Here is an 18,005-nt window from a genome sequence, read left to right as displayed (position 1 = left end):
TTTTTTATGATCCATGTACAGTACCATTCAAAAGGATGTGGTCAATTTAAGAAATTGATATTTTTATTTAGTAAGGATCCATTTAATTGATCAAATGTGACAGTAAACACATTTATGTTACAAAAGATTTCTATTTCACATCCTGAGAAATTGTCTCATGATTTCCAAAAATAAATGAATAACGTTAAAAGAAATGTTTCTTGAGTACAAAATCAGCATATTAGAATGATTTCTGACGGATCATGTGACACCGAAGACTGAAGTAATGATGCTGAAAATTCAGCTCCATCACAAGAATAAATTACATTCTTAAACCCATTAAAATAGAAAACATTGTAATAAAATGTCACAATATGATCGGTGCAGCAACAGAGACCTCTTTGAAAAATACGTTTGAATGCTATTGTATGATACAACTGAACATTCAACAGTTTTGGTTACAGTAGATGGCCGATAATTATCCACACAAATGAAGCGTTGATAAAGTGATATAAATATAGAGAGTTTTGTTAAGTTAGGTCAAGCCTGTGGTTATGCTGAGAGTGCTTAATGCTGAACTCTATTGAGAACAGGTTTAAAGGCTGTGAATGCCTTCTGCTGAGGCAGGCCATCTCACTGGCCTCTCTTTGCAGGACCGCTTTCCTTTGTGTCGCCCTACAATGGCGGCACGAGAGCGCAACCGTCGCCCAATACTCATTGTTCATCAGCCAATGGGAGCAGCCCAAAGAGAAGACTGTAGCATTTTGTGTATGCATGTGTATGTATGCAGGAGTGTTTGTGTGTATGTGTTTGTGCACGTAAAAGGAGTGTGTTCACACGTTGTTGTTTTTTCTTCTAACCCTGATTTCTACTCCCTGACCGCTTGAAAGGTGCGTCATTTAGCAGGAGAGCCAATCAGACGTCAGCTGTTTGAATTTATGCCAGGGATTTTTGGCTTGTAAGACTTAAGTTGTGGTGGCAAAAGCCAGTGTTTCCAATCCCTAAAAAAAACACTGTCCTAGTGAGACACGATGCCCTATACACCGTCTGGGTTCTTTTGCGACCGGTTAATCCGGGAGAGAGAGAGAAGGGATGGCGAAGGGTCCCTGAGCAAACCTCTCCGTTTCAGCGGCCAGGACTACAACCTCCTCAAGCAGGAGTATCTCCAGAAAAAGACCCTTTTTGAGGATGAAACCTTCCCTGCCACTGTGGACTCCCTTGGCTATAAAGAGCTGGGACACAAGTCTAACAAAGTGAAGAACATCATCTGGAAGCGTCCCAAGGTAGGAGGCAGAAGGCCTGTGTGGGTTCAAGTGGACTGGGACTGACAGTGTGGGTGGGATGCCGAAATGGCTCATGGGATGGATGGAATGACTTCCTTAAAAATAGATTTATTTGCTTATACATACACACATTCATGGGAAATGATAATAAATGGGTCAAGAACTGCCTCTGATGGAGTAAGAACCTAAAAGATATGATTGCAGAGGGCATGTTGGGAAAACTGGGGCTAGTTGTCACTGTTCACAGTCGTTGCTATAAAAATCTATTTAGCAAATTCTCTGATTGTCCACGATAAAAAAATGCACTTCATTGAACATGCTTTGACCTCTTGTGACTAGATAGCCCAACAGGATAGTTTTCATACTATGTGGGGTCAGTTGTCTCAATGCATTTAGCATATACAATAAGGGGTATTTACTTATGAAGCACAAAGCAATTCATGAAATGTACAAATTAACATTAACATTTCAAACCATTGTTATACCAAGTAAACATTTGTGTCATCTGAACCTCTTTGATCTAAACTTTACTTCATGTACCCCCTGAGATTATAAGCTAATATTTCAGTTATTGAACAACACATGATGTTGGTTAATGGTCAAATGACATGGAGGTAAACAGATAAGGTTTTTCATTTAACATTTTGATTGTTTTTTTCCCCACTACATTTTCACGATTTAATTATTACCTTTTCATCAACTCATGAACCCCCCAGGAAACTCTGGTTTAGGCCAACAGATATTGTAGTAAATAAAATTACAAGTAAATTTCACTTGTGAGAAATAAAGTCACAGTTGTGAAAACTAAAGTCAGAATTATGAGAACTAAAGTCATAATGTGAGATATAAAGTCGCAATTATTCGAAATACACTATAATATAAAAAATAAGTTAATTTGTGAGATACAAAATCACATAGTGAGAAATACTTACATTGTGAGTTATAAAATCGCCCTTGCAAGAAGCAAGATCAAAATGTGAGCTATAAATCTGCGATTACTAGAAATAGTCACATTGTAAGATAGAGTATAATGTTGCAAAAGCAGGAAATAGTCACATAGTGCGATATAGTCACAATTGAAAAGATGAAGTCACAATTGCAAGAAAAGAGAGCAATTATGAACACAATTACAAGTAATTAATTTCACAAAGAAATACACAATTACTCTGAGGTGGAAACAGGCTTCAACACTTCTAGCTTAAAACCTTGTGACAACTAGTCTCTCCATCCATCTATTCATCCCTTCATCCAAAACATCAGCGATTGATCATATCAGTCTTTGCATCTCTCAAACTACCGTATGTGTAAAATCTGAGTTACAATCAAACACTTTGATGGCATTTGTTCTGCAGGAGATATGTGAAAACCCACAGTTCATTGTTGGAGGCGCTAGCAGGACAGATATCTGCCAGGGAGACCTGGGTAAGATGAACACTTTAACACAATAATGTCACAGACTGTTTACCCTGATATTTGGAGTGTGTGTTTAGAGTGTAATTGCAGCTTTATGGCAACGAGTACCTCTCTCTGGCCCCCATATACAGGCCAACAGTCCAGCAGGGACCCCTCCATATTGTGTTTACTCTGTTGGAAGGGAATCCAACTAGCAGCGCTTCCTATTGTTGTGACCCCATATGGGCAATAAAAGAGCCCAAAGACACAAAGGTTGCTAATTCATAGAGTAGATTACCAACCTGGCATGTTCCCCTGGACAATCTGAAAATGCTGAGATCAGCAGTGTAGGCCCCTGTTTGGCTGCAAATAGGTCTATATGTACAGTATATAAAATGTTTTTGTGAAATGTTATTTCTTGTGTATTTTAGGAGACTGCTGGTTGCTTGCTGCCATTGCATGTCTGACTCTGAACGACAAGCTGCTGTATCGTGTTATACCTCAAGAGCAGAGCTTCTCTGAAAGCTATGCTGGAATTTTCCATTTCCAGGTCGGTGTCTTTTGAGCAAAATAGCTTTTGACTTCATATCTTCATCACGCCTGATTTCCGTGTCTTCCTCTGTCTGTTTTCCTACTCAGTTCTGGCGTTATGGTGACTGGGTGGACGTTGTTGTTGATGACCGCATTCCCACCTTCAACAACCAGCTGGTGTTCACCAAGTCCGCTGAAAGGAATGAATTCTGGAGTGCTCTTTTGGAAAAAGCTTATGCTAAGTAAGTATCGAGTGCTTGACATTTACATCTTCTGTTTTGGAGTTGGTCGGTCCTTTATATTTAAAAGATGGAGCATCTTTTTATGAATGTGACATATATAAATACACAGGGGGGGGTGTTAATGTTACAGGGTTGAAGGTCAGGGCAAAAATGACTAAGGCCACTAATGGCCTTTCAGACAGAACGCACTGCAAAAGACAGGAGCGCAGCGGTTAAAGATGCCCGTCTGGAGCGTGTTTACATGGAAAAACAATGGAAAAGTAGTGCGGTGGAATGGAAAACACATTCTGTGTGAACGACCCCTTAATATCTAAATATGCGTGCTATGGAAGCCTGTAGACACAGCAATAAATATATCACAGAATATTAAAATATCACAGAATATTAAAAAAAAGAAAGGTAATTGCGACTTTTTTCATCTCACAATTTTGACTTAATTTTTTTAGTTTATATCTCAGAATTCAGATTTTTTTCATATGGGGCATTTACACAACACTATTTTCAACTAAAAACGGAAACCGTTTTGGCCGTTCATTCGTTCACGGCATTTCAGGGGCTTGAAAACCAAAACTTTCAAGTGCAATCTTTGAAACCAATACAGTTATCGTCTACGAAAACGTGAATTTTTGAAAACAGTGACGTCTTGCACATATGTGCGTACTGTTTCTTTATAAAGTGACATTGCCAACTACTGGTCTGGCATGAATAATACAGCATATTTAGTCTTTTTCGCAGATCCGTGTGAACGTGGACCGCTCAGAATTCTCTTATTTTTGTGAATAAAAGTCTGCATCACTAAATGCATGTTTTATTCAATAATTTTTTTGGTACATTCCATTTCAGATTCATATTTATACACAAATGAAATCACATATTGCATTCACAAAATGGTGATAAATGATGACATGCAGACTGGATGATGTTCAGCTGTAAAACAAACATTGGTAACACTTTATTTTGATGGTCCCTTTTGAACATTCTGTTGACTACAATATAAGTAACTTTGCAACTACATGTCAACTAACTCTCATTAGAGTATAAGTAGACTGTCTGCTTAATATAAGTCTTTATTGTGATGGTCCATAAGTACAACTACATGTCAACTTATTCTAACCCTAACCCTACCAGTCTACTAATACTCTACTAACACTCTAATGATATCAGTGATGGGGACACATATACACACAAATGGCACAATTTCCTAAGAATGACCCTAATCTTAAATGTAACATTACCTTGCACGATCAGAACTGTTCTTTGTAGCTCTTCTTTTTAGTATTTTTTTTTCTTTCTTTTTTGAGCTAATGAATTGTATCCAATGAAACTATACAGAAACTGAAGTACAGAAGGAATTCATTTTTATCATTTGTGCACACAGCACAGCACCTGCTCTCTTAATGTAATTTATATTTATTTGTATTCCTCTTCAGACTTCATGGCTCCTATGAGGCTCTTAAGGGTGGAAACACTGCAGAGGGAATGGAAGACTTCACCGGTGGAGTGACTGAATTCTATGAGATGAAGGAGGCACCTAAAGAGCTGTATAAGATCATGAAGAAAGCTCTGGCGAGAGGCTCCCTCATGGGCTGCTCCATTGATGTGAGTCAAACAGAAGACATTTTCAACTTTCTTTAGTGTGTAATGTTGCTATTTGGGGATGAAAAAGGTCTGCAAAGTTACAAAGCACAAAGTCATTCCAAAAGGAGTTATTCTCTATCAGTAAGCACTGAATCTGAACTCCCCGAAACGCCTCGATTGTTTGAAGTCATGAGATTTCTTCCTGGAAAAAACACGTTACAATATCCCTCATTTAAATCATTTAAATAACAAATACCACGGTAATGTAAGCGGCATCACATTTCTGAAACGCCCTGGAAGCGGTTGACCAATCACAACACACTGGTTCAGTCGACCAATCAGATCACCATGTTGATCACTTTAGGTGTGGAACAGAACTTTTTTAACCAGATGGTTAATAAAGAGAATTTTACTTGAATCATATTGTAGTTGACTAGTTAAACATTGAAAAAAATAAAAAAATTATCGAAATAGTGAATTGGTCAATCGTTTTGAAAAAAAAATCTAGATTTTTTTTGCCATAGCCCTATGGTAAGGGGTGTAATATTTCTGAAACACACTGGAAGCGGTTGACCAATCACAACACACTGCTCCAGCTGACCAATCAGAGCACATTGCGCTTTCAAGAAGGAGGAGCTTCATAGAGACAGGAACTAAACAGAGCGTTACTGACGGACTGGGAAGTCAGGTGCTACAACAATGTCAAATATGTGTTTTTAAAACATTCAAGCATTAAAACCTATTCTAGTAGCCCCCAAAAACAAAATCAAGACTTTGTAAAAGGACATAATATGTCCTTTTTACAACACTCTTGATAGTAAATATTTTTTATAAAAACAATGATAACTTTTGGTCCAAATTCTAGTATCCTACCATGAAGCAATTCCATTTTTACCCACAGTCCCTGGTTCCAGCACGCTTTGAAACTCGTACCACTACGGGTCTTGTGAAGGGTCATGCCTACTCCGTTACCGCTGTAGAGGAGGTAAACATTCTATTATTTTGTATTTCTTGTTTCTAACTTAACTCTGATAGCCTCGGATGATAATTGTGATATTTTGTGTCTGCAGTGTAAACAGTCCCAGCAGAAGGAGTCTAAAGTGCGTCTGGTGCGTCTGCGTAACCCCTGGGGTCAGGTAGAATGGAACGGACCTTGGAGCGATAAGTGAGTATTTGCTTATACCTGAATTTAGACCAGTTTAACAACAACTGCACCAAATTGCATATTTTTGCTCCTTATTCTCACTATGTCATACTATATGAGCCATAAAAGCCTAATGCATGAAATATGATACTTAAAAAGCATTTTCTTTTCTTTTATATTTTATAAATAAAATAAAATATTTTGTCTAAAGTTTTAATGAACTGTTCCACTTGAAAGATTAGATTATTCTGACTATCATTTAATTTTCCAGGCTTTACAGGGTTAAAATATATATACTGTATATAGTACTATACAACTATTACAATTGTTTATTTTTTTCTGCAGTTCAAAAGAGTGGGAAACCATCTCTAAAACTGAAAAAGAGAAACTCCAGCATCAGAATGCTGAAGATGGAGAATTCTGGTGAGTTAAAACAAATCAACAAGCAAACATTTCCTCATAATGAATTATGAGACTGATATAGAGTGTTGTGGATGAGACCAGCTCATTCGAGTCTGAGTCCAGACCAAGACCAGAGGCTCCAAAGCTCCATGACCATGAAAATAAGTCCATATCTTTATTCACAAAGATAATCATTCACATTATTGTTGTCAACCCATAGGATGTCATTTGATGATTTTAAGAAAAATTACACAAAAATTGAGATTTGCAACCTGACCCCTGATGCTCTGGAGGATGATAAGCTACACAAATGGACGGTGTCTGTTAATGAGGGACGCTGGATAAGAGGCTGCTCTGCAGGAGGATGCAGGAATTATCCAGGTGGGTGTGATTTTAATAAACCGAAAAAAAAGAAAAAGAAAAAAAAAACAGGGTCCCCATGGGTCCTTAAAAAGTTTAGTTTATCAAGTTTCAGGACATAAAAAGTCAATTTAATATCTAAGTTCTTAAATTTAGGGACAGATCATGAAATTTAAAAGGCTATGATTTAATTAAATACCAAGTTCTGTCATGAAACTCTAGATGGCGCAGGCTGATAGGTCCTTAACTCAATTTGGTAGCGATGGCATCGTCATATACATAGCGCAGCTGATTGGTTACTGTTGCATCAGTGGCCAATGAGCTGCGGCTCAACATTCAGATACTGGTAGTGTTGCTGTTAGCCCTCTGAGGTGCGCTTTCAGAAACCCTCCACCTTCCCCAGCTCCACCTGTATAAATTTGCTATGGGGGTTATTTCATGTATGTTACATGTGCAGCAGCAGCAGCATGTCTTACATGCTCATAACAGCATGTCTGTAAATGTATTGGCAGTAGCAAGTCTCTCACAGCAGCAGCAGCATAGCAGATCTATTTCACCAAGACCATTTCCATTAACATTGCCATATCCATTACCATGCCAATCATGACAGAAATACAAAACAAAAAAGTCAAAACGTGGCACTGTTGCGTGTTCTACAGGCTCTCGCTTTAAGAGCAGTTTGCACCGATTAGCCCAAATTGATTGCTTTCATCTACTGTTGATGAATTTTGATAATGTTTATTTTACGGTGGTTATATCATACCATTTGGCGAAGACAGTTTTGATTGCATTTTCTTTTCATATTACCTCTGTATAATGTAATAAAAGTTAATAATTTTATAAAACTTGTTTTTGTCAAAAATTTTATTATTTGAACTCTATTCATTTTATTTGTGCGGGTCTCTGAAAAAAAAAAAACTCAAAAAGCTTTAGATATGATTTTAAAACAACAACAAAAAAGGTATTTACATTTTTTTGATTATGATATAAATTTTCCATTTAATTTGTATAGTATCTTTCATACTTAAAATGCATCACAAAGTGCTTCACAGGTCAAAATATAAAAAACAAAAAATAATGTCTTGCAAAAAATCAATATTGGCTTCAACGAAGTAAACATTCATATTATTTGTGTGGTTTCCTATAGACACATTCTGGACAAATCCACAATACCGCCTGCGTCTTCTGGAGGAAGATGATGACCCAGAGGATGATGAAGTAGCGTGCACCTTTGTTGTCGCTCTAATGCAGAAAAACAGACGTAGAGAACGCAAGTTGGGTGCAAATCTCTTCACTATTGGATTTTCCATCTATGAGGTATCAATGCTACTATATTTAATCTTCGGAGAGATAATCACTAAAATTATACAAAAGCATGCAAATAGTGATAAAGATGAATCCAACACTCTTTTAACTCTTTCTATTTGCCCATAGGTGCCAAAGGAGGTATGAAAAGAGTGAAGATCCAATGTTTGGACCCAAGGCTTGTGTATATCATGCTCATGTTCATGCAGTTTCTTTGCTCTTTTAGAACTAGTGTTGTTTTATAGATGGAATATAGGCTAAACACCTTTGTGATTGTGTCTGATCAAATTCCCTTTTTTCTGCTGTTGTGTTTCTCTGTCTGTCAGATGCACGGAAACAAGCAGCACATGCAGAAGGAGTTCTTCACGTCTAACTCCTCTAAGGCCCGCTCCAGGGCGTACATTAACCTGCGAGAGGTGACCCAGCGCTTCCGTCTGAGTCCAGGGGAGTACGTCATCGTTCCCTCCACATACGAGCCCCACCAGGAAGGCGAGTTCATCCTCCGCGTCTTCTCTGAAAGGAGAAATACCTCTGAGTGAGTGAGAGCAGAAGGGATGAGAGGGCTGGTGGTTTTTATTTTATATATTATCGTACAATTAAATTTTCTGAGTAAATTTATCCTCACAAAGCACAAAAATAATTTTCTTAAGTATTTTTGTCAGAAAATATATCCGAACATCCATAAACAGGATAAATAAATTGAATTAAATTAAATTAAATAATAATAAAAAAAAAATAGAATAATAAATTTAATTAAAAGGAAATTATTTATATATATTCTCGGAAAACAAATGTTTAATATTTTTTGGTTCTTAAATAAATGTATAACATTTTTTACTCGAAAAATAAAAATGCTGTCACACAGAATGCGTTTTTCACTCCGTTGTGCAGCTTTATTATTGTTTTTTTTTACGTCAACGTGCATGATTTTCTTTTACAGCATCGCACGCTTTAGAAATGCGGCTCTCAGAGAAACACATTTGCATTTTTTCAATTTCACTGCCCTATGTCTCGCATTTTTAAAGACAAAAACTAATTTGTTGTGAATGGCCCCTAAGAAAATTACTTTTGTATTATGAGGAAAAAATTACAGAGCTCCACACATGACATGAGAGGTGGAAAATAGATTGTCAGCACGAATGAAAAGTTTCCACACATGACTTAATTCGTTCCTGTATTGTACTTATTAATTGCCTTGTTTTAAATTAGTAAAAGGTACACTATGTAACTTTTGGCCCTCATACATTTTGCAGAAGAACATTGTTTTGGTTGTGCTTCGGCTCTGCTCATAAAACATTCACTACTAGGCTTCAAAGACATAACCAGTTCAGCTGACGGTATTACTGTAGCTCTAATTCTAGCACAGCACTATAACAGCCATAATGAAATGACCCTTCACAAAAGATAATGCTTTACTATGAACTCTGTTAGAGAGCCACATATGGCAATTTATCAGTTCAATAAAATACCTTACTCACCTGTTGAGTAATAAAAAATGGCATCTCTACATCACTTTTACAACATTTCAAATCCCTCAGTTCTTGCCATCCCTAAAAAGCCAAGTTAATGTTGATTCTTGTTTTATTACGAGCTCTGTCACAATCTGTTTTTGCCAGCAGACTCTCCTCTGTTCTGTTTTTTTAACCGGTAATTCTCCAATGGTTTGTGATTTAGCGGCTCCATGTGAACCTTTCTCGCTCGTGACGACAACTAACCTCTGCCGCTCACACACCATACACACGTCAAAGTAGCCGGAGCAACTTTTCTCTATTTACGGATATGATGAGACACGCACAGGCGAGTGACTTATGTACGCAGTTTCCAGCAAAAACCACCCATCTAAAATATAGACACTTATAATAAGGATTACCATAATGAATAAAAACAAGCTTTGGAAGAGGGATTGATGATCTATTGACTCATTATTTAAATGTGGTTAATAAAAATAAAAATACATAGTGTACCTTTAAATTATGGCAACGATTAATTTAGTTAACAAATTCTGGGAATTAATTAGCACCACGTTATCTATATTTTTTTCTTTATGTCATGTATGGGGCTCCATAAAAATGAACTCTGTATTATTTTATCCTAATTTTTCTGGTGTTTGCTTTTTTGTAGTTGTTTGTAAGTACTCTGTTACGTTAAATTGTGTCATAGGTGAAGAACTTCTGAAACATCTGGCTGGAAAGCAGCTGTTACAGAAGTTAATACTCATGTCAGTGGGTGCAAAAGGGCGCTTTAAATCCTCACCAAAATATATTTTATGTACAAAGACTATGGTGTTGTAGTAATAGGGTCATGGTTATATTATCACAAGAATACCAAGGTAGTTTCATAGTAGTTAACTTTACAGAAGGGATGGGAAACAATTGGGAAAGAGGGTGGAGAAAACCACAAGGACAAAAAATTTAATGACAATTTGATTTGTAGAGCTGGAAGAAATCGGCCCCAGTTCGAGGCTGTAATGGAATCTTTTTTAGGACAAGCAACAGCACATTTTGGGACCCTCCGGTAAACATTCCCTTTCAGTTCTGACCCAGTCTTGCCGCACAATTAAACTTCAGCTACAAGGAATACATGGATACACGAAGGACTGATGAAGGTCTCCAAGGAATACTGATGATGCTGCAGGTCAAGCCCTGATGACAAGGATTCACAGTATTTTAATAAGGATCATGTCATGATTTCCAGTTTCTTGCTGTGGCCTAAATGTAAATTAATCACTGGCCCAGTGATAATCACTGTAACCGTTAATCAAACTTTAAAAAAAAAATTAAACATGCAGAGAATTAACATTTATCATTAATAATATTTTAAGGTAATCATACTTTAAAGATTATTTACACATGGTAAGTATGAGTAACTCCTAATTAGTTATCACAGAAAAAAGGCACATATGTTTATATGGCTGATTTGTGCTCATTTGGCTATTTTTCAAAAGGGGCTCAAAAGACAGGAAAGACATACTATATGGAAAAAACAAAGGCTCCCCAAAAGATCTTTGATATCTCGTGCTGTCTACTATGGTGACAAGTGTTTGTTGGTTTCTTCTCAGGGAGATAGAGAACAGGATTGAAGCTGATCATCCAGTGGTAAGTTCTTGATCATTTAGAAATAATTGAAATCTGAGTTCAGCTAAGACGTTCCCTTATTTCAAATAGTACCAAACCGCTAACCATAAGTCCTGGACTTCGGCTGCAAGTATTGAAGGCAGATATTACAATAAATTATAATGAAAAATGGATAAAATCCCATAGACTGAACTAAAAACTAGAAGGAGAGACCTGACATCTAGAGACAAGACATTCTTAAGAATGAAGTTCTTAACTGATATTTTCTTATTTTCTCACTCATAAAGTTATGAATATTTTGTATTCCCAAAAAATTCTTAACTTTTTTCTTTCCTAAAATTCATCATAAGAAACATCTCAAAGTTAGGATAAACTCCAAATTGTCCAAAAGTGAGATGTTTAATTAATTTATTGGGTTGTTTCAAATATTAAATGTGCGGTAACTGGTAAGCGATTTCTGAGAAACACTGTTGAAAGTGGATCGGACTGAGCAGCACAACACACTTGTAGCCAATCAGCAGCAGGGGGCGTGTCCACTCATAATGGGGGAGGAGAGAGTGAGAAAGATTTGAAGAAAGACTGTTGAAAGAGAGATGGCTGAGAGACATTACAAAAGAGAAAAGGTCAGAGGAATACCACTGGAAAAAGAAGGGTTTTGATCAGGGATCAGGGTTTTAGGAACCCCGCTACTATTAGAAAAGCTTTCCAGCGCTGGAGAGACCAAAGCGGGAAGGCCTGAAAACAGACGTTGTGTTGTTTCTGCTCCATACGTGAGTTACATTGGTTTTGTTGTGTTTCACAGAACCAATATATGCTGTTGTTGTAATGTTAGCTATAGGACAGTTTTGAGAGTCATTGTTTGTCTGGAGCTGCTGTGCGACTAACAATGAACTCTTGCATGTACTCTTGTCAACTGTATGTTCATTTTTTGTTCTTCCTTGTCATTTGTTCATCATCTTCGCTTTATTTTTCGCAAAGCATTATTTTGCTTCGCCTCAGCTATTATAAAGTGAGATCCAATCTTACATTGCATGTTAGTGCATTTTGGGGGCGGAGCAATGAAGAGAGGGGTGTGTTTGTTTGAGTTGATTTCAAATATCAACAGTGTTTCTCAGAAATCGCTCACCGCACCTTTAAGCATTGCAATATAACATTAGTTAATTATACATATACTCTTATTCTTATTTCTCAATATTTTATGTGACTGTTATTTATGAAGGGCGGCCCGTTCACACCAAGGACACCAAGTATAACGATAATGCTAAAGATATACTTTTAAAAATCATTATAAATGTAAAAGAACAGTAGAGTCCACACCACAATGTGTCGTTAACTACGATAATGACAGAAATCGTTGGAATAATTTTCCTAGTGTTTTTCTTTCCAGCTGATGAATAATAAAAACATTGACAGCCAATCAGAATCCACAAAACTGCAGCGTACTTAACAGAAATAATAAACAGAAAGATATCATCTGTTGGTGGACGCTAATATAGATATTTTTATAGTAATCATTCTTGGTGTGAACAGCCCTGTAGAGGCGTAAAATCTTTTTTTTTTTTTTTATCTAAAAGCAATCAGATTCTTTAGCTATTCACACAATGAAAATGAGAGAATAAATTCAGTTCTGACGTGTAATTTACAACTACCATGTCTGATCAGCCGGCTCCAGCTTCAACTGGGGAAGAGAGTGAGGAGGATCAGCAGTTCCTGTCCATTTTCCAGGAGATCGCGGGGGACGTGAGTACTGGGGAGCCACTGAGCGCTGGGGGGAGTGTGAGTATGGAGGTGGGGTGGGACTTGGTAATTGGCCATGCCAGTGGTAACAATGGTAATTGCAATATCATTACTGTTTTACTTGGCCGTAATAAACACCACACCTGGCTTTCTGTTCATTCTTATGTCTTGCAGCAAATGGAGATCTCAGCCAGTGAACTCAAAGATGTCTTGAACAAGGTGGTGTCTAAATGTACGTATCTTTGAATGATTGTTTCTGGGTTATGGTTTTTCTGTATACTGTCTTCAAGAAACTATCTGCTATTTACAGACAAAGACATACACACTGAGGGCTTCAGTCGAGAGAACTGTAGAAGCATGATCGCCCTCATGGATGTATCCTTTGTATCAAGATTTCATGTCTGTTTTAAAGGTGCTATCAAGCAAAAATATTGGGTCACACTTTAGATTAGGGTCCAATTCTCTCTATTAACTGCGACTTTTGCGTCAATAAACTCCTAATTACTGCTTATTAATAGTTAGTACAGTTGTTAAGTTTAGGAATTGGGTTGGATTAAGAGATGTAGAATATATTCATGCAGAATGAGGCATTAATATGTGCTTTATAAGTACTAATAAACAGCCAATATTCTAATGAGCAACTAGTTAATAGTGAGAATTGGACCCCAAACTAACTTGTTACCAAATATTGTTATGTTAGCATAATGCTGGTAATGGTAAATCCATTCTGAGGTATTTATCCAAAACAGTTTTCTCATGTCAGTTGTTTCCACCAGTTAATAGGGTTACAGCCTTGTTATGCGTGTAATGTTTCATTATTAATGATAAAGGAAAGCATAGAATACTACATTTTAACATTGTAACATTAAGTTAGAAATTTAATTGACTTGTCAATTTAGGCATAATCACTAGTTTCGTTGTTAGAATTACATTAGATTTCATTTTAAAGCCGAGGTGATAGTGTAGAATATTGCAAGCAAAGTTTTCTTAATCCTTATCGCACAGATGGATGGAACAGGAAGAATTAACCTACAAGAGTTTAGACACCTGTGGAACAAAATCAAACAGTGGCAGGTTTGTCCTCATTCTTTCCCCATACACACTCACCGGCCACTTTATTAGATACACCTGTTCAACTGCTCATTTATGCATATATCTGATCAGCCAATCACATGGCAGCAACTCAATGCATTTAGGCATGTAGACATGGTCAAGATGATCTGCTGAAGTTCAAACTGAGCATCAGAATGGGGAAGAAAGGGGATTTCAGTGAGTTTGAACGTGGCATGGTTGTTTGTGCCAGACGGGCTGGTCTGAGTTTTTCAGAAACTGCTGATCTACTGGGATTTTCACACACAACCATCTCTAGAGTTTACAGAGAATGATCAGAAAAAGAGAAAATATCCATTGAACGGCAGTTCTGTGGGTGAAAATGCCTTTTTGATGCAAGAGGTCAGAGGAGAATAATCAGACTAGATCGAGCTGATAAGAAAGGCAACAGTAACTCAAATAAGCACTCGCTACAACTGAGGTCTGCAGAAGAGCATCTCTGAACACACAACAATCTCTGAACACACAACAATCTCTGAACACACAACACGTCCAGCCCTGAAGCAGAAGAGTTACAGCAGCAGAAGACACACCGGTGACACTCCTGTCAGATGAACAGGAACAGGAAACTGAGGCCACAATTCACACAAGCTCACCAAAATTGGACAATAGATTGGAAAAACGTTGCCTGGTCTGATGAATCTTGATTTCTGCTGCACCATTCAGATGGTCGGGTTAGAATTTGGGGTAAACAACATGAAAGCCTGGATGCATCCTGCCTTGTATCAGTGGATCAGGCTGGTGCTGCTGTAATGTTGTGTTGGATATTTTCTTGCCACATTTTGGGCCACTTGAGCATTGTTTAAATGCCACGTCAATGAGTTCACTAAAATCAAACGGCCTCCACAGTCACCAGATCTCAATCCTCTAGAGCATCTTTAGGATGTGGTGGAACAGGAGATTCGCATCATGGATGTGCAGCCGACAGCAACAGCAAATCTGCAGCAACTGTGTGATGCTCTCATGTCAATATGGACCAAAATCTCTGAGGAATGTTTCCAGCACCTTGTTGAATCTGTGCCATGAAGAATTAAGGCGGTTCTGAAGGCAAAAGGGGTCCAACCCGGTACTAGCAAGGTGTACCTAATAAAGTGGCCGGTGAGTGTATAAAAAAGATTGCTGCACACATTGACTTTATGAATTTTGTCTGCAGGGAATCTTTAAGCGCTATGACTTTGATCATATTGGCACTATCAGCAGCTATGAGATGAGAAACGCCATCAATGATGCAGGTTAGAAGGTTTTCATGCATTTCTACTGTAAGTGGATCTGTTCTCATGTTGAAGAACATTTGACTAGACTAACACTAATGGACTTGTCACTGTACAGTCACGTGTCTTGTTTGTCACTCAGGGTTCCGTCTGAATAACCAGCTGTACGACATCGTCACCATGCGCTACGCCAATGATAACATGAACGTGGACTTTGACAGTTTTGTCAGCTGTCTTGTACGACTGGAGGGGATGTTCAGTAAGTTGCTAAAATTAACTGCAAACACATCTTTGTCACTGGCAAATAGCATAACAAATAATAGTATACAGTGTCTTTATCAGGAAGTGGTGCCATTTAAGCTGGTCACTTTTTATGTTAAACACCTTACATTATTTTGCTTCTAGAATATATTAAGTTTGTCATAGTAAGTTTGGAATTATATACAGTTTCATCATGGCTTGTAATAAATCATGCTTTAAAAACAACAAAAACATTTCTCTTTTAAAGCATTTTGTCAACCCTGTCAGTACAAAATGACAAATTATAGCCTTAGCAAACGAATATCATCAAAACATTTCCTGCAGTCAAAATTTTTGTGGCTTATGCCAAGAACTATGTTTCTTTTCTGTAAAAAATTGCTGACTAATCACTGATTAGTCTGACTAATCTCAGTAAGTTATCATGGGGAACACACACACACAGAGCCACTTCTTGAAAATGATCCAACAACACAATACGTACCATTTTAGTTCAAATTTTTCATTTAAATTTGAGATTTAACCATTGATTTGGGGCTTGTGGATGCTAATAATCATGCAACATACATGTGTGCTGTCTGAAGTGAACCTGTTTTCTTTGTAGGAGCATTCCAGGCCTTTGATCGAGGTGGAGACGGCACCATCAGACTTAATGTACTGGAGGTGAGTGATCTTAAGATATAATGTGTAGCATCATGTCCGAGTCCTACGCTTCAAACACCAAAAGCCTTCCATTTAAAGCTGTAGGTTAGCCGATTACAAAATGTTAAACCGCTATTTCAATTTCTCCAGTGGCTCCAGCTAACCATGTATGCCTAGACCTACGGATCCAGGCGAGCCCAGAATCGGCAAGGACCAGAACTACCAGCTTTTACCTCAACACTCAATGTGCCAGACTACTGTTACCTCTTTCTCTGTACCTCAGCCCACATTGAACACCAACTCGAGAAACTTTACACGATTACTTCAATTTTATTAGGGATTGTCATGATGGGGAAATGAGTAATAGTGTTATAGACCGATGTCACTTTTTTTTAGTCAGATTGCAGAGGAAACGTTTTCAGGGGCGTTGTGCACAAGCGACTTTTGAGGCACGTCATTGTGTAATTTTTAGCATAATTTCTGGTTTTCTGTTGTAATTCGTTCCTCAAAATCATCATTCTTTTCACATGAACATTCAGTTTGTCTACACTGGTGCTACAGACAGCATTTCTCTTTTACCTCAACCAGCCTCAAAAGATGCTAATTTACATGACGCTGAGATTTCTCTGCCATATGCTGGTGGACCTAATATATAACAGATTATCTAACATTATATAAAACTATAACACTAGATTCAGACAAGAACAAGTCGATTCGGATATATAATTCTTGACAATTTTGGGTATTGAAAATGAATGAAAATTTATGAATGAGGATTCAATTTGACCATTCACACTGAAACACAATCCAGATTTGATTCCGATTTCACACCACATATGGATGTGGTTTGGATCAGGTTTGTAAACACTGGGTTTCATGCGAGTTCAGACTACAAAAACAAACTTTTTGGATACGCCAACAAAGTCTCATCTTGATGTTTGCATTAGCATTATTTTTTCTCTTCTAATATTCTTCTTGCTCTGTGGCATCTGACACAAACTCTTTTCATCATACCATCACTCTCTCTGATTCAGCTTTCTTAAAGAAAGTCTCTCCATATTTACCCAGATGTACTCTTACATGCATCCCAGCTTCACATTTTGTTCCCATTTGGTAATATCAAAATCCATTAAAAAAAACAAAGCAGGGCCATGTAGATGGTCCTTGTTGTTTCAAATCCTGGTTGTTTTGTTTTGTAAGTTAACATAATAGGAAATGAAAACCATGATGAACCAGGTGAGGAAACATTATCATTGGAGGAGAATCATCAGGGAACATCATGACGGATGGCAGGATTCAAGGTCTTTCATAACTGTGGGCAAAGACATGGGTCAATCCTAGGCTTTTTTTGTTTTTGTGCTTGACCCCCATTTAACCATTTGTTCAAATGAGTGTACTGACTTCACCCGTTTAACAAAATAAATAATTGTGTAGTTCTTGGTTGAAGTGCTTTCCCAGGAAAAAACAAGAATGCTGTTTTTTTAAAGCCTAATTATTTAAACATAAGCATAAAGTTTACAAAATAAAATTGGGAAATTTCACTTTTTCAACAAAGGGTCTGTTAAAGCTTTATATTGTACAAGCTCTTTATTTCACCATTTATTTTATATCTGGTTAGCAATGTTTTTCAGCCCTGTTACAAAATTTGGGTCTCAACATGTAATACCCTGTTATGTGATATTACATTCTAGAAATAATTAAACATATATTCAAGAACATATTAGTTTGACAATTTTTCACGCAATAACACTGGTAAC

General features: G+C 37.4%; 1 protein-coding gene across 6 annotated transcripts; it reads left to right on the top strand.

Annotated features, from left to right (window-relative positions):
* The first annotated feature begins 803 nt into the window (after window positions 1-803).
* capn3a (calpain 3a, (p94)) lies at window positions 804-17,719 on the top strand. Of its 6 annotated transcripts, none has more exons than XM_084097560.1 (21): window positions 804-1,262; window positions 2,615-2,684; window positions 3,086-3,204; window positions 3,294-3,427; window positions 4,858-5,026; window positions 5,907-5,990; window positions 6,076-6,170; window positions 6,495-6,572; window positions 6,772-6,932; window positions 8,059-8,228; window positions 8,346-8,357; window positions 8,543-8,751; window positions 11,275-11,311; window positions 12,953-13,078; window positions 13,202-13,259; window positions 13,338-13,402; window positions 14,033-14,101; window positions 15,291-15,369; window positions 15,467-15,607; window positions 16,211-16,269; window positions 16,399-17,719. In XM_084097560.1, exons 1-21 carry the CDS (start codon window positions 1,011-1,013, stop codon window positions 16,423-16,425), a joined length of 2,214 nt encoding a protein of 737 aa, XP_083953686.1. In that variant the 5' UTR covers window positions 804-1,010; the 3' UTR covers window positions 16,426-17,719. The 6 variants fall into 6 exon arrangements, with proteins under 6 accessions (XP_083953686.1, XP_083953687.1, XP_083953690.1 ...); XM_084097561.1 differs by having other exon boundaries at window positions 805-1,262; window positions 12,953-13,066; XM_084097564.1 differs by having other exon boundaries at window positions 806-1,262; window positions 12,953-13,030.
* The last annotated feature ends 286 nt before the right edge of the window (window positions 17,720-18,005 follow it).

Source organism: Abramis brama (assembly GCF_963993115.1).
Source record: "Abramis brama genome assembly, chromosome: 21".
NCBI lineage: Eukaryota > Metazoa > Chordata > Actinopteri > Cypriniformes > Leuciscidae > Abramis > Abramis brama.
This window is presented reverse-complemented; position numbering and strand designations above follow the sequence as displayed.

What these genes read in the sequence shown, in the direction of transcription:
- capn3a (XM_084097560.1), top strand. Translation starts at nt 1,011, where the DNA reads ATGCCCTATACACCGTCTGGGTTCTTTTGCGACCGGTTAATCCGGGAG. An exon ending in AGGATGCAGGAATTATCCAG is followed by an intron (nt 6,933 to 8,058) that starts GTGGGTGTGATT and finishes GGTTTCCTATAG; the next exon opens with ACACATTCTGGACAAATCCA. An exon ending in GGGGGAGTGTGAGTATGGAG is followed by an intron (nt 13,079 to 13,201) that starts GTGGGGTGGGAC and finishes TATGTCTTGCAG; the next exon opens with CAAATGGAGATCTCAGCCAG.